General features: G+C 35.0%; 1 protein-coding gene across 3 annotated transcripts in view; it reads left to right on the forward strand.

Annotated features, from left to right (window-relative positions):
* The first annotated feature begins 3,790 nt into the window (after positions 1-3,790).
* LOC143223689 (transforming acidic coiled-coil-containing protein 3-like) overlaps positions 3,791-17,394 on the forward strand; it is a 39,407-nt gene continuing 25,803 nt past the window's right edge. For 2 of the 3 annotated variants that reach the window (XM_076451991.1, XM_076451993.1), the window contains exons 1-2: positions 3,791-4,112; positions 11,454-11,634. In XM_076451991.1, the coding sequence (XP_076308106.1) occupies positions 4,110-4,112; positions 11,454-11,634 (184 nt within the window). In that variant the 5' untranslated portion in view covers positions 3,791-4,109. Of the gene's footprint in view, positions 4,113-7,783; positions 7,891-11,453; positions 11,635-17,394 lie in introns of those variants that run through there. The other variant, XM_076451992.1, reaches the window with a different exon arrangement.

Below are 17,394 nucleotides of genomic sequence, written 5' to 3' on the forward strand. Positions count from 1 at the left end.
TGCCTGTGAACTGACAAAGATAAAATCCGGGTTTCGATACCCGTCATTGGCAGATCACAGGTAGCACATTGTGTTGCTTTGTGCTTAACTTCAAACAAACGCAGAAACAAGTCGTACAACTTCATTGGGGAAAGCTTATCATACCTGTCCAGCACATTAAACTCAATCCCTTCTTCTGCTGTATTCCAGTTGATTTGGTTCTTTATTTCGGGAATTTTATTGGTTGATATGTCTTATTTTTGTATGTTTATCTCCATAAGGGACCACCATCTCGTTCCATTTTTTCGAGATAAGCTCTTTAAAGGTGTTTCCTACATTTTGAAAGCTTGATCTGAGGTTGTTCGTCAGCAGCTTCTCTGATTACTTTGGTTCTTGAATATCTCTGTTTGAATATCTTAAATGTCTCAAGGGGAGTTTCGGTCGTTTGAGTTTACCTTCTTTGCTATTCACCATTCTCTTTCTCCTTATTGGCATTTTTATCTCGCAAACAGATCATAGAGGTGACTTACTTTTGCTTTGGTCCAGTGCAAACTTACTTCTCTTTCTTGAGTACCTGTGGACAAATTTCTTAGATAGTTTTTGGATTATACAGATGCTTTCTCACTGACTTTCTTTGTTGTTTTTCTTTCACTCAGTATCTTGATTCTCCGTCTTTCCACACTATTCAGATCTTGTGTGCTTTTGGCAGTCAGAGAAGGCTGTGTATCTACCCCCCTAGTTGTCATTCTTGAGTTTACTCAGACTCTTTATAAGATGAGAATTAATTAGTTGTTATTGTTTCTTTCTTACAGCTCTTTCGTGAATACAGAGAGTATTAAGCCCCACTACTTGTGTTTTCATATCCACTGTTGAGATTGGTTTTTTCACTAGGCTGCTATGACAGCGTGTATATCCCTACATCTATATAGCTATGAATTTATATATATATATATATATATATTATCTTCCATTCCCTACTCCAAAACAAAAAAGACAACACCAGGTTTGTGCCTGCTCTTACACCTGATTATCACCTGTTGTCCAGATTTGTAACAATCCATTACACAGTCTCTCAGTGTAAGACCTTATACAGACGTGATGTTTACTGTTTGGTCCAAGCACTCTCCCATAAAAATCCTTCCTTCCTAGTTTCTTCTAGTAAGGAGAAGCCTTTATTCCCCAGTCACAAACTGCTAGGGAGGTCTGTACTGAGAATTCCCCATTGCATCAGCATAATCACACTGGTATCAGACCAAATGGACATACCCTTTGATGAGAAGTAGGGTTGAGGTGTTACATGGTACTGCAGTAAAGGCCAAACCACTACACTGCGTAAGATAACGATTAGTTGAGCAAACTTTTATTCTACCCATCTATGCTACACTTTATCATCACACAAATGGTTCTTTGGACAACATATTTTACCCTGACATATACAAAAAGCGTTCCCTGCTTGAGATAAATGAAGTCTCCAACAGTCCTACCCTTATAAGGTGACACGTTTCGATGCTATATTTTCAGGAAACAACTCATCTTTGTAATTTCTTTATCAGCATTGAACCCTCTACGTTTTCTCTTACCTAAAAACGTATTTCAGATAGATACCTATCTACACGACCTTAATCATTTCCCAGCACCGTCATTATACTTGCTTTGTCACATTAAGAATGAACCTTTGTTCAAGTGTTTGTGTTATTCGAAATTACTGCACATTATAAAAGACATGATAAAAGGGCGTTGTAGCCAAATACTGATTACAACATACAAGTAGGTTGGAACAATACGTATTAGTACGTGGGAGCTTCACTCAAGATGTACGTACAAACCAACATAACAGCATTGTGAATAATAATAATGATAGTTTTTTGTTGTGAAGAGTTAGTATCTGAAATACATGCTTAGATACAAATAATGTTAATCTTTGTCACTTGTATGTTAAGTGTTTCTTATCAGATCTTATTCTCAGAATTTGTCACCCAGAGTTGCATTCATTCTCGGTTCTCGAGTCCCATGGTGAATTATTTCCCTGTTTTTTTTGTTCACTTTTGTTGTTTTCCTGATTATGTTGGTCACAGTTTTTAGACATCACAGTAGACATCACGTTTTTTGCAAAGCAACGTCAAGAGTAGTTCGGTTTTGGGCTCTGGCCATCAAATAGTGTCGTAACACAATCCAAAATAACTTAGTTGGATTCAAGGTTAAGCTGAGAGCTGGACAATGCTGAAAACGGTGTGTGATATAGTATTGTTCTTAATTAAGTTGAAAGAGATTTGGTTCTTTCTCAGTTAATTTAGTTGTATGACATTGAGGCAACATATTTATATCTTTTGAACTATTATGAGTAAGCCAAAACATAGAGTTAAAGCAGTTTCACATTGTAGTGTTGAATCACATAATTATATACTTGTTACAAAATAATTACAGCCAAACCAATATTGAGGCTACTGTTAAACCAAAACTTGCCAACGTGAAACAAATCTCCAGTAGTCGGATTCATTACTGGCACATAATGGACTTCCAGATGTTTCCACCCTATTTTTAAATGCCCAAGACACCATGAGAACAGATGTTCCCACATTCGCACTTGTGATTAATAAAATATCTCAATGATGGGTTTAAATGCAAAATTTATAGTTTTTATTCCACAGCATCGTGGCCTTGAATCAGGTGCCGTAGAGATTGTTATGCACCGTGAATGTGCATTCTTGTTTTGATAAAAGCCTTCAATGATGTGCTTCATGTGAGATACGTAGGTTTTGTTGCTTAACGTCCTGGCGCTGAAATCCATTTACGTGGATCTTTTTATGCGTCGTGAATGTACTTTCCTGACATGAGTATTATATTTAATGTGAGATGAGTGGTTTTTGTTGGCCTGGCATGGCCGAGCGCGTAAGGCGTACGACTCGCAATCCGAGGGTCGCGGGTGCGCGCCCGAGTCGCGCTAAACATGCTCGCCCTCCCAGCCGTGGGGGCGTTATAATGTGACGGTCAATCCCACTATTCGTTGGTAAAAGAGTAGCCCAAGAGTTGGCGGTGGGTGGTGATGACTAGCTGCCTTCCCTCTAGTCTTACACTGCTAAATTAGGGACGGCTAGCACAGATAGCCCTCGAGTAGCTTTGTGCGAAATTCCAAAAAAACAACAAAAAACAACCGTTCAGGTGATCGAATTGACCAGTGTTCGTAAGATAAATAGGGACTTAGAGGCCGTTGTTATCAGTTGGTTTTCATTTAGAAATTTGAAGAAAAGTATCGTCGTGTACAAATGTTGAAGTTAATACGCATGCAGTATCTAATTTTGAAGTATTTTAATGGGTGTTTAATTGGTCATCAGAGAAGAGATAAATATAAGAAACATATATTTTAAGAAATTTTAATGCTTCACAATGTGTCATGTGAACGTTTATGAATAAAACACGTTTTGTTGTTGTTGTTATTAAGCAAAAAATGATATTCAATGGGTTACCTATGTTGTGCTCACCACCGGATCGAAATACGGATTTTAGAGTGATAAGCCTTCAGATGTTCAATTAACTTCTGATTTAGCAAATAATCCAAAATATATATTAATATTTTGACTTTTGATTGAGTACAATCATTTACAAAAATGCACATTTTTAATAATCAGCAGGTAAAACTTTGAATTCACTTGAAACGAAAAAGACAGAAATTATTATAAATCAAAAGAAACGTCTTTAACACGTTTCTAAAATTCTCTCATTTTCGAGGACCAAAAAGGCAACTGAAAAGCTTTCAGGAATGGCGAAATCTGTATTTGAAATATTCACCTAAAGATGTCACCACAGTATGCTTGTTTCTTCCTGAGAAGTAATTTTATAGGCCTTGAGTGGGATGGAATCTGACAAGTATAAAGTAGGCTGCGACATTTAGTGTTGGTAACTTATAAGGCGTGTCACTACGTCATGGGAGACGGTGAATCATGAGTTCATAACATAAAGACTGTGGGCATGCAAGTTTTAGGATCGTTAAACGAATGTTTTGGCAAAGGAATGTGAGACTATTAGTACCAGTTATTTTCTTAGGCCTACCTGTTTCTAAATAATAAAGGTTCTTAAGCAAATACTAAATTATTTTGGATTGTATAGAACTAGAAACAAAGAACAGTTTGGAAATGGTAAGAAAATTTATTCAAAGTGACATAGCAGTGTCTGAGTCCTTTAAAAGTATATTTACAATTTTAATTATTCACTTATAACTAATAATTTGCCATTTATTTATTTCTTATGATTTGTTTCCAGTTCGGGTTAATATTTGTTTTGTTTTATCATTGTTAATTTGAATATTAAGTTTTTCGAAAGTTGCGAGGAACCTGAAAAACCTCAAGTAACCTAGCTTGTATTAGGTTTCTCATTTATATAACAATAACCGAGACGAGTTACTTGTTGCATGATAAGTTTAGATCTAATATTTTGTTGTTGTAAGCTGTGTTTCCAATGTTTTAATATATATGTTAGTAAGAGGAAGCCTGTGGTTACAATGGCGTTAAGATCTAGAAAGTTTATCAAAGTTAAAGACGGAGAACGTTTGTGTAGTATGTAGAAGTATGTAGTATGATACAAATATGAATAACCACTAATGGTCAAGTTCAATGCCAGTTAATTAATAAGATAAACGGTGAGAAATGAGAAGTTAAAGAGTAATCAATTATTGTTTGAGTTCAGTGTTAGAAAAGTTGCTCTATGTTACTGTTAGTAGTAAAAGTTATTGTGTATATTTTGCAATACATTTATTCAGTAAGTTGCGTGTTTATGGTTCAGAATTAAGTAATGCGTAAATAACGCTAGTCTTGGAATTTTATTTACTGAATTTGTTTGTGGTGTTAGGTCTACAGGTAAACGGGGATATAGTAGATTTATATATATATATATATATATATATACTGGCGTATAGCCTGTGAAGAATGACGAGACGAGTATTACCCCACCCCCACCCAATAGTACTCTAACCTTACATTTCATACCTAACTGAAATAAATAAAAATCTTGGAAATAGAGCTTGAGCATCAAAAGAGGTAGAAAAGTGCAGTGGAGGCAGTCAAAGGTCAGTAAATTCTTTTCTGAGACAATTACAATTAAGATCAGTCGTGAAATGAATTAGAGGCATATTTATAGAATAAGTATTGGTAACAGTCAGTTAAACTTAGATTAATAACTTTTAGTAGTATATAGAAAAGCCAATACGTTTTAGTAACACTACGTTCCTACAATGATATTGTAGGAAATATACAATATATTTTCATGATAAATGTAACAGAAATAGTTTAATTCAAAAAAATATTTATATTTAAAGTCGAGTCGATATATTTATTTTCATGATAAACTTTATGCAATTGGTTATAGGTTCGGTAATCACACACTACGTCTTTATTTTAGACGTGTTATACTAACACATACAACACTTATAAGGTTTTCCTGAATTATCACACCTCACGACCCCTTGCACTGACGCAACTAAAATCGTAATGGGCAGACAATAATCAAACTATTCTATTTGGATAAATGCATTTTGGCTTTTATTACTTCTCCTATTTAGAGATATCAAGCATGATGTGATATACAGTGGCTCATATCTAGGTTAACTATATAAATAATTGACTTATTATTTTCACGTAGACTGAACTTGGAATTATTTTTATCAAATAATTCAACAGAACTCGCCTAACGATACAACGCGTTGTAACAGTATTTTTAAAATAACCTGCTTTTTAAGTTCAAGGAGTGGTATATTTATGTTTACCATTATATTGTAGCTTTATCTTTTCTTACGTCTTTGGTGTGAAGAAACGCTAGAATTAGTGAATTATTTCAAGCTTTGGTAACAGAGTTATTCTTTAAAATTTAAATAATCGTATGAAATCAGTCATTGAGTTCTTAATATTTAATCTTAAACTGCATATTTATAATATATGGCATAATTACGACATTACACCCGCTTCCGTTTAATGTATTAGACCTCTTAGATGGTTTAGTTCAACTTAAGACATTTCTTTTATCGTACTTTTATATATACACATTTATTTAACTTGTAATCCTCAGTGTACATGATTAGGGTGTAAGCCTAACTGTGAACTTGTAACGGACAATTTTTATCATTACTCAACATTTTAATAAAAGGATAGACGTTACCTGCCTCATACGATATAGCAATGTTTGTTCTTCGCTAAAATCATAAAACTGCATTTTTTATTTCTAAATGTTAATTTCGTTAATATGTCCCTTGATTAGTAAATTTTTGGGCTTGTTTGTTCAGTGGTACTTTGATAAATGTTGAAAAACCAAAAGTATTCTTTGTAGTATTAAAAAAATTAAAATATTGAAAGCAGTGACGTTCAATGACGAGTTAAATATAAGATGGCGCTTTTTTTAAAATGTTTAAATTCTGGGTTGTTTCTCCTTCGAGTTTTTGAATACACTGTAAATAACATTATACATTATCTTTGAATTTCAGTATTTTCACCCATTTTGTAAAATCATAAATGTTTACATTTTTCTATTTTCTTAAAGAATAAAATGTTTAACCTTGGTTCAATTAAAAAACAAACAGAACACGTCATGCAAAAGGCGTAGCCTAAGAGAGAATGCTTGTCCTGAGGAAAGTTTATTTCTTCCTTATACGAGTTCTTTTAAAAATCTGCCATGTATGGCAGTTTTGTATCACTGACCTTGTGGAGACCCGTCATGTCCTTCACAGATTCACAGCCTCGAGCACACACAGGAGGACATGTTTAACAAGATAGTAGGATGATAGTTAAAGGCATTGAGCTGGCTTGTAGTAAGCATCACAAACTTAATTGGTAACAGTCTAGCCGTAACAGTTTCGAAAAGTTAAACAGTAGGTGTCTGCGATTAAAGAAAAATTGTTTCATGTTTAATAACTGGAACGGAAAAGGGTGTGTTTTATTACAATGTTCAAAATTTGGTAATAACATTGTTCATTAATACTAATCCATTTATTTGGAAGACTTTAAAAAATATATTCCATTTTTGTTTGAAGAAAATATATTCATTAATATGAATTCATACTTAGAAATTTGAAAAATTGGACATATTCTAACAGGGTATTTAGCCTCTCACTTGAGTATGTAACAACATGGGCTTGTACGTGGTTTTAAATACACACACAAGCGTGTATAATAATAGTATTCCAACAATACCATATTTAACATATCCATTGCCAACTGCTGGTTTTGCTCACTCCAGAGCTCTTCAGACCGGTTAAGGTACAACAAACTCAGTTATGGTCAGCACACCACTATTCGTATAACCCATTTGTAACAACATCAGTTTTTATTATGTGAACGTCTTTTACAAGTTGGTGAAGCATAATTATGATCACAATTTTTGTGATCATTACTATCAGACTTATTATATTTTTAAACACTTCATTATTTATATAGTCCTTTAGAAATATTCAACAATTACATGATGAATAAAAGTGTATAGACACCTACCGTTCTTTTTTTATCCCAGTCGGCAGGAAGAGCTTAAAATTGAGTGAAACGTGCCGTTGTTAATAAACCTAGCAAACTGAGTGATTGGAATATATACACTCTTATAATTCTTGAGAATCTCTAAGGAAGTAAATATAAAATACAGTATTTAAAAAGTAGATGTAGCAGGCTTAACACTACAAAATATGATGACAAGTATAAATAATTATAATCATGTTTCGTAAGCTTGTAAAAGGCGCTCACACCATAGCAACTAATGTAACAAATGGTTTATATAGTTTCTAACATAATTACTTACTGTCTTTTCCATTCCAACTGGTCTCAAGAGCTCTAGGTTGAAAGAAATGCGTCATGGCAATGGATATGGGAAATATAGTGTGGTTGGAATGAAATTATTATTATTCTAACTGCTGAAAACCCGTAAGGAACTAGATAAAGAATGGTAGGCTTAAGGCAAACGTCTTACGACAAGTATAACAATAAATCTACTTATCCAGTTTTGTTAAAGGACTCTGCGCCATAATTGCCTTAAAAATAAAAGCTTTCTGATAGTATTAAAAACAGAAGTGTTCTAGTGGTATAAGACTATTGAAGGTAAACTCTAATGTAGTATATCAAGTTCTTTTTCTTTCTAATTTAAATGAAAGTGTAAATTAACAAAGTTGTTGGCTGTTTCTTACCTTCAAGTTCAATTTATTTATTTATACATTGTATCATGCTTTCCTCTAGTACAGTGGTTCCCAATCCTTTTTATGCCCCGCACCCCTAAAAAAATTTTAATATGTTCTCTCACCCTTACAGTAATTATTTATTTGAGAATAAAGGTGAAGGTGGCCAAAACAAATGTTATCTTGCACCCCCTGGACGACGGACTTACAACGCTAAAATCATGGGTTTGATTCCCCATGGTGGGTTCAACAGATAGCTCGATGTGGCTTTGCTGTAAGAAAAACACACAATCTTTCATATTGCTTACTATTGGCACAGAGGTACGTCTGTGGAGTCACACTGCTAGAAACTGGGTTTTGATGCCCGTAGTGGGCAGAACACAGGTAGCCCATTGTGAAGCTTTGTGCTTAATTCCAAACAGTGATATTGTTGATGAACTAGCATTATTACCTTTTATCCAAGTATTCAATAAACAGAGTTCTGTGATTTAAATTATATTTTACACCTATAAGAACTTTGCTTAGATTAGTTTTCCATTGCCATATCGTATTATGTTTCTGTTGGTTTCTATTGAATTTCGCGCAAAGCTACTGAGGGATATCTGTGCTAGCCGCCTCTAATTTAGCAGTGTAAGACTAGAGGGAAGGCAGCTAGTCATCACCACCCACCGCCAACTCTTGAGCTACTATTTTACCAACGAATAGTGGGGTTAACTGTCACATTATAATGCCCCCACGGCTGAAAGGACGAGCATGGTTGGTGTGACTAGGATTTGAACTAATAGTATACTAAAAGTAGTGTTAAGTCAGGTGCTCATGCTTACTTATAATGGTGAATGTAGAGGTTTGACAGTTCTATCAAAACTGAAAGGACGGATTAGGATTTGAGTCGAACACCTTAACACACTTGGCCATGCCAGGCCCAGGTTGAACTAATAGTATACTAAAAGTAGTGTAAAGTCAGGTGCTCATGCTTACTTATAATGGTGAATGTAGAGGTTTGACAGTTCTATCAAAACTGGCCTTACAATTTGCGAGGCCTAAAGGCAGAGGAACTAACGTTATAAAAATAGAATAATAAGTTTTCGAAGACACATTACGTTACAATTTCAATGCCTGCGCTTGCTGCGTGGAATAAAAGTGGTAGGCCACTTTTTTGATTTTGTTAGACTATCGCACACTTATTAATAAACTTGTATGTAATCAAATTATATTTTATTAAATTGATCATTGCACATAACTCAGAATACTTTATTTCAAACTTCTAAGGTGGTTCCCAAAACAACTGCCTATATTGCTTTGTGCTGTCGACTCTACGTACTACTATCACTGGTGTTGTATATCTCTGTTTATCATTCAATAACGAGCAGTTCAGTTTCCACTTTAGGATGGGTTTTGCATTACTCCAAAATATATGTTTTCTATAACCTCTTAATTGTTGTCTGTGATTTCTCCTTTTTTAACTGAGGTTAATGTTTTCTCCTTCCTCTTCACTGAGGTCATTGTTTCCTGACTTCTTAGTTGAGGTCAATGATTCTCCCTACCTCTTCATTGAGGTTAATGTTTCCTCCATTAATGCACTTTTCTAAATCCATACTTCATTCTGAGAGCCTGTTTTAGCAAGTCAGGGGGTACACAAATCCAGAATATAGATACTCATGAATGTAGGGGTATAAATTACTGTTGTATCATTTGAATTTTAGGCAAATTAGACATACCAGGTTTGAAGAACTTTAATGGACTGTAACTACCTGTTGTGTAGCTGATCAATTTGAATAGGAGGAACTTTTGAACATAGCTTTTGTTGGTTTTGTGCACTTAATCCATATGTAGGAGAAAGTTTTGAATATAGTTCTTGTGACAGATTTATATATCTAGTTTGTGCATGGAAGAGCTTTTGAGTATGACTAGACTTGGTTTTGTATATCCAAGTCACATATGGAAGAAGATTTTGAGCATGACTAGACTTGGTTTTGTATATCTAATCCACATATGAAAGAAGCTTTTGAACATGAGAAGGTTTTGTATATTTAATCCATGTATGGAAGAAGATTTTGAGCATGAGAAGATTTGGTTTTGTATATCTAATCCACGTATGAAAGAAGCTTTTGAACATGAGAAGGTTTTGTATATTTAATCCATGTATGGAAGAAGATTTTGAGCATGAGAAGGTTTGGTTTTGTATATTTAATCCATGTATGGGAGAAGCTTTTGAGCATGACTGGACTTTTTTTTATATCTAATTTATGTACAGAGAGGTCTTTGAACATGAGTAGACTTAGTTTTGTATGTATAATCTATGTATGGGAGAAGCTTTTGAGCATGACTAGACTTGTATATCTAATCCATGACTGGGAGAATGTTTTGAACACAACTCTAGTGTTAATTTGGTATTACTAATTCCTACTGGGAGAAGCTTTTGTACATGGCTTTTGTTGGTTTTGTATAGCATGTGAAATACCTTGTTTATAATACAATTGGATACTACTGTTGAGCTACAACTCACTGTTGTATTTTGTATCCAGTGGCAACCTGTTTACCTTTTGATAGCTGATTGTAATTGGCCATCTCTTCCCTTCCCTCAATATTGTACTTTTACTGGTTATTTGGATATTCTGATATTTTCTTGTTTTACATGCTTTTATAGTTTCAGAAGAAAACTTTAGAAAACCCTATCACTATTCTTCCATAAGGGTTCAGTTTCAGGTGTATTATGCACCTGCACTTAGTTACACATCAGTTGAATTGCTCAAGATTTTAACTTGTGTAAACACAGGCCAATGTTTAGATGGTTGTAAACAACCAATTGTACTTTGCAGTTCTGTTATGTTGCAAATCACCTGTCATTTTATAATGAGAAGTGTGTTCTCAGTTTGTTTACTAGTAAGCCTGAAACATATTCAGTGCCCTGTAAGGTAAATGTGGTTTTTGGAAACTGTGACTGTGTCTGTTTCATATAGTACTTGTCTGTTCAGTCAGTTATTTCCAATATCTCATAAGAGCATTGGTATAGATGAATTATATTTATGTAAAATCAGCTTGTTTGGGATGAGAGATTTTTTTATGTAGGAGTGAACAACATTTCAACCTTCTTCGGTTATCGTCAGGTTCATGAGATGATATTGTCATTTTTTTTATTATGAATCCTGGGTTTGTAGGTATATCTGTCCTTCCTTGAAATTATTTTTATTTATTACACACATATTACTTGCCAGTTACTCATTAAACCAACATAGGAAGCACATTGAATATTATTGTCTACTTATTTTATGTTAAAGAAACATATATTTTTTTCCTTGCTTGTCTAAAACTAGTGGGACATTTTTTTTCTGAACAGGTACTTGGTTCTGGATCACAGAATGTTATTCGCCCTTCCAAGAATATAGTTACAGAAACACTAGTAAAAGAAGAAAGTCATCTTTTATTCCACAGGACTAGTAACTCTCTTCCTCATCAGTGTGATGTTAACCCTGAAACTCTGCAGTTTACAGAAGAAGAGGTTAAATCTGTAGCTGAGTGTTAGTGTAAATGTTTATTTCATGTACCTTTCTGTTATCATAAATGACAGAGACATTCTATACTTTCATTCGGACTTAATGGCCACATTTGATACCAATTTGTCACAAACAACTTCTACGCAACAGTAAAGTTTTTTCAGTTTTTACAATTTACTAAAGTTTTGAGAAAATTGAAATTTACAGTATTTTAAATAATTTGCAGTACTGAAGTGTCTTTGAAAAATAAAAGTAATAATTTGCTATACTAGTCTGTTCCAAAAGGATACCTCACAATGATCAAATTATTTTATTATTGTTGTAATTTGCTGACTGACAATTACAATTAAAGAAATATAAAATAAACCTCTTAGGGTTTTTATTTCATTTCTATCAAGACTTTTTAAACCTACATGTTTTTCCAACATCATGAATTAAAGAAATATAGTCAGCTGGGCAAAGGTATCAGAGAAGTGTGATCAGATTGTTTTAATATTGTTGTAACTTGTTGATTAACAGTTACTGAAGCATTGTAATTTGCCACATTTATCAATTCACTGTGATCAGCTTATTGTATTATTATTATAATTTATTGACTGCCAGTTACTGAAATATTTTTGACTAGGAACATGTATCTTAGTGCATTTCAGTTAATACATTGTGTAATTTACAGACTGAGCCTTTTTTAATAGATGTTCACTAACATTAGGCTGATGTTATTCACTGTTTATATGGCTTTCTTTTATGTGTATAAAGCATTCAACATGAAAAATTTATTGTTAGCTGAACTTTTAAAAAAACTTAGTGTTTGTATACAAGTGAAAGATTAAAAATAGACAAATTAAGATTCATCCTCACAATCAAAACATTTTGTATAACAATTCTTCAAACTTTCAGCTGGTTTTAAAATACTGCCAAATATTACTCTGAAATGTTTATGTTAGTAAGGCTCTCCAATCATTTTGAAACTTACATTAAAATTTTGTGTAACAAATCTAATCACCATTATAAAGTTTTCTTAATGTTTCACCATAGTGTAGAGAGGACATTTAACCTAATTTATCACTATCATGAATTTCTGTTTGGGTTTCACTTTCCTACAGAGAGGTTACTTAACTAATAACCATCATGAAGTTCCTTTGGGTTTCACCTTCATACAAGAGGTAGCCTAACTAATCACCATTACAAAGTTCCTTTGGGTTTCACCTTAGTAGAGAGGGGTAACTTAACTAATTACCATCACAAAGTTTCTTTGGGTTTCATCTTCGTACAAGAGTCAACTAATCACCATCACAAAATTCTTTTGGGTTTCACCTTCATACAGAGAGGTAGCCTGACTAATCACCATCATGGATTTCTCTTCATATTTCACCTTAGTACAGAGAGATAATGTAAGATTATAAAATTGCTGTCATTAATTCTTGTTTCTGAAGTAGTAACTTATCTCCACTCACTTATTAGCTTTCCCATTTTTATGTTGCCCTTTACATGCTGTATCATTCATTCATGCCAATGATTGAAAACTTCAATTTGTGACAACATTTTTTGTTGTTGTTGTCTTTCCCTGATTTTTGTGTGATTTTGATTTCTTTTTCTTCCTGTTGACATTATGAATTCACAGGTTCATGTTATTACTCATTTGTCTAGCAATAATCTGCAAACTTTTATTCATATTAGACAGGTTATAACTTTGGCATTGGGCTCTTCTTTGTCTGTCCCAGAGGTGTTGCCCCATACCGTTGGAGTTTTCCTTTCTTGACTCTCTCAGTGTGGAGACTATTATTCAGGCAGGTTCTTTATCTTCTTATTGCCCTTCCCAAGCCCAATTGTCCTGTCTTCATGTCACACTTACTACTATATTATGATATCTTTCTTTTTTCCAAGACTATCCATTATTTATCTGAAGGATTTTAAGTAGATACTCATTCTTTTGTCTTTTTCTCCTTTACCTATCTCCTACATGATTACTTTATTGTTGGGACTTATTAGGCATGGATGCCCTACTTTCTCAGTTGCATTTGCTGGCCTCTTATCTCTGAGACCTTCATTTGGCCCCCTTTCTTTACCAGTATATCTTTGATGGAGTCTACTGTGAAGGCTGTATGCTAGCACTCTTACTTTTCTTTAGTTTCCAATCTATTGTAAGCCTTTCTTACATCTGTTACTGTATCTTCTCCTCCAACCCTCTCTTCTCACTACTTCTCATATTTCTCTCACTGTTGATTTTAGCACTGTTTTCTTCCCCTCCTCCTTTGTTACCATTCCCATTTCTTTTCATCCTCCATAAGATCTGGTTTTTGCTAATGTCTGTACAAAGCAGTGTTGGACCTCTTAGCAAAAAACATCAAATGGGTTTTTCTTGTTCTCCAAGTTTTACACCTGTCTGTTTGTCATCCTACCCCCTCCAACAAAAAACCAACAGGAATTGGCATCTAGTTATAGACCTTTCAAGCCTCAATCACTTCATTAATCTCCCTTGTTTTAGCATGGAGTCTCCCCCCCCTTCCCCCATATGGTCCTTCATCTTGCACCAATTCAATATATCATTCATTTGGGAGTGTTTTTCAATTTACGTTTTAGCAGAGCCCAGCCTTTCCCTCTTCACTTGGGAGACATGAAGCACTTAATTTCCAGTGCTGTATCCTCACCTACACTCATGGTGTAGGAGGTTCTCTTTCTTTTAAGGACTTGGGCTTCTACATAATCCCTTATCTCTTTGGATCATGCTAATATGCCTAATTTTTTAATGGTCTCTACATGATCAATAGAATCTCACTTGGGATCCCTTGACTTCCACCATTCACCTTTCTCTTTCCTTGTGCATTAACTTCTCTTGGTAATTTAACAAAATCTGTACCAGGGAAGGCATTCCTTTTCTTCCATCTTATCTGGATCTCCATCTGTTTACAAATGCATCCTTAATGAAGTGTAGGAAATATTTGGACTCTTAAAAGATTCTGAGTCAGTGATCCCACAATAAATTATCCCTTCATATCAGTCTCTTGGAATTTTTGGCCATACATTAAGCTTTGAATCTTTTTTCATTTTTTTGATGTTTCATGAATGTATAGTAATGATCCATATCAACAACTCTACTATTATTTTATTTATCAGTTATCAGAGACATACTTGGTCTCACTCTCTCTCTCTGTTTCCACGCTCTCAACCTCCATTTCTGAGCCCATTCTTTACAAATTTGTCTTATTGCTTGTCATATTCTAGGTGTTCTAAATCTTTTGTGGATCATTCTTCTTCATGTACCTTTCCTTATTAAAGCCACTCCATGTTCAGTCTCTCTGTTTGTTCTATACTGTTTGGCTAAGCAGTGGTTTCCACCACTGCAACTTCTCTGGTCTTCTTCTTCTATCTCTGTCATGCTCCTACTCCTTCAGTCTCATTCTTCTCTCTTCATGTTTGTGTCTTGTCCAGTCCCCTGCAGGATGTTCTGAACTCTCTTCATGTGTATCCATCCTCTTTTCTTGTTCTATTCTACCTATCTGCTTCTTTTTTTATCAACAGAAATGACACATATTCCAGAGTTGGTCTTTGGATTGTGCTTTCTTCCCTTCCTAGCCTTCTGTGCTCCATCTTTCTTAATTGTATACATGGTTGTTCAAACAAGACTTATTTTCAACCATTGCTGGCTATAGGGCATAATTATCTAAACCTTTCCAGTACTCCCATTGTTCTCATGTCTTCTCTTCACTAGCCTTTTTTGGTACTCTTACATTCTTTTGCCTTTTTTGTCTTCCATGTCCTGCTTTTCTTTTAATTGGGAGCTTAATCTTGTTCTCCATTCCCCAACCTTCCTCCCAATGAATATTCAGCCTCTTATTTGTTGTATCATCTTTTACTTAAAACGTATTTTTTACTTTTTGCCTGTGGTCATTGGGGATCTGACATACATTCTATTAATGCTTTCTATGTTATTTTATATCATTCTTATATTCTACTTTATCCTTATAGTGCTTTTCTTCCTAAAATGTCTGCAGCTCATGAGGGAGACAGCAAGTTCCCTTCCATCCATTTCTCACCTTTGTTCTTGTTCTGATCCTGGTCGTCTTTCCTGTTCTATCCATGTGATTTTATATTATTTGGTCTGTACAGGTCTTTCGTAAATCTAAAATTCCTTCCTGTTTATTCCATGGAATTCCTCTTCTAACCAGATATTTCTTCCATTACTCTAATAAATTGGCTATGGCATCTTATTTCTCTAACCTATACTTCTTTGGATGTAGATCCACATTGTCTCTTTCAGGACTGGTGTTACCAAATCTGTCACCTACCTCTCTTTCTGGCTGCTCACTTCCATTGCCCATTGATGAAGATTGTGCAGGCTTGCATAAAGACTACTCCAAATCCTATCATCACATATTATGTTCACCAACTGGCTGTTTCTTTTTTATCAAAATATCAACTCCCTCTCATTGACATTCTATGTACACCTTACTGACTCTGACTGGATAATTTCTTTTTATTCATTTCATCCTAGTTCTGTGTTTCAGGATCTTGCTGAGTGGCTTGTGGTGCCTGCCAGTGTATACGTATACTTAATTTGCACCGTGATGCCACTTGGGTCTGTAATGCTCACTGATGAGATATGATGTTCCACATTTTGCTAGATGTTCCTTTATGGTATATTATTTGCTAAACAAGGTCCAATCTAGACTGTGCCTATTTATGAACTGTCATAAGTAAAGAAAGCAGTGTCAGAATAGCTGCTCATCCAGTCAGTCCTAGTTCAATAAACTGGAACTAACCTGCATATATAAATATAGTTTCATGGTTATCCATTGCACAGTCTTAAGGTGTTGCATTTCTCCACGGTCTCCAGTGCACTTCTTTTAGTGGAGTTCAGGACCCCTTGCCATTTACCAGTTCCTAGATGCTGTGGTGGTAGACCATGGAGGACTCCTCCTGCATGTGACCAGTTCCATTCACTAGAGAGTATGTTGTTGGTGTAGATGGTGTGAACTCTCCTCTTACTGTGTAATGGACAAAACATTCCTGATGCCACTGGCTTTTGGACTGGGAATGAGCCATTATATACAGATGGATATCTCCCAACCTACTACTGCTATCTGGTGTTGGATAGGCACAGGACCCACCAACACATCCTCACTCTGTGGTTGGTAAGGAAGCTTCTGCTACTGAAGACCAATTAAAAAATACCTTACACTGGGAATTGACCCACCATGTATGCTTTCCTCCCTTCTACCATTTCCCAGGTGGCCTGTTGTTGGATTTATGCAGGGTCAGCTCCCACAGGCACTACCTAGGTCAGAAAAACAGAGGTCACTTTTGCCTCCTGGTATGTAGGTGAAGATCACTGGAACCATTTTCCTGTTATAGACCAGATGAAAAATGCCAAATGCCTCCTGTTTCTGGACTGAAGCTGACCTGGTACTTGCAGTCTGTGATGCACCCTAGTCACATTACACCATGTAGCCTATCCATATTTCATATGCAAATTTTGGACTATGCTTTATCCCAATTAAGGAGTGCAGATATTCTCCATTTTCAAAGAGTATACCCTGATATATAAGAGTTGAGGTCTCCCACAGGTGTGCCATTACACATTTTCATAACATGAAGTGTCACACTTTTGCAGCAGTCCCTCCACCACTTTATTGTGGGGTTCTAGCTAATATGGGAGAAAAGGTAAGGTATCATATTTGAAGTTAACATTTTACAACATTGAAAATGTATTTCTGATGTATACTTACCTCTCTCATATACTTCACCCATCCTCCTCACTTCTAGTTCTTCTTTTCTTGCCTAATC

This window comes from Tachypleus tridentatus, chromosome 8, assembly GCF_004210375.1.
Source record: "Tachypleus tridentatus isolate NWPU-2018 chromosome 8, ASM421037v1, whole genome shotgun sequence".
NCBI classification, from domain to species: domain Eukaryota; kingdom Metazoa; phylum Arthropoda; class Merostomata; order Xiphosura; family Limulidae; genus Tachypleus; species Tachypleus tridentatus.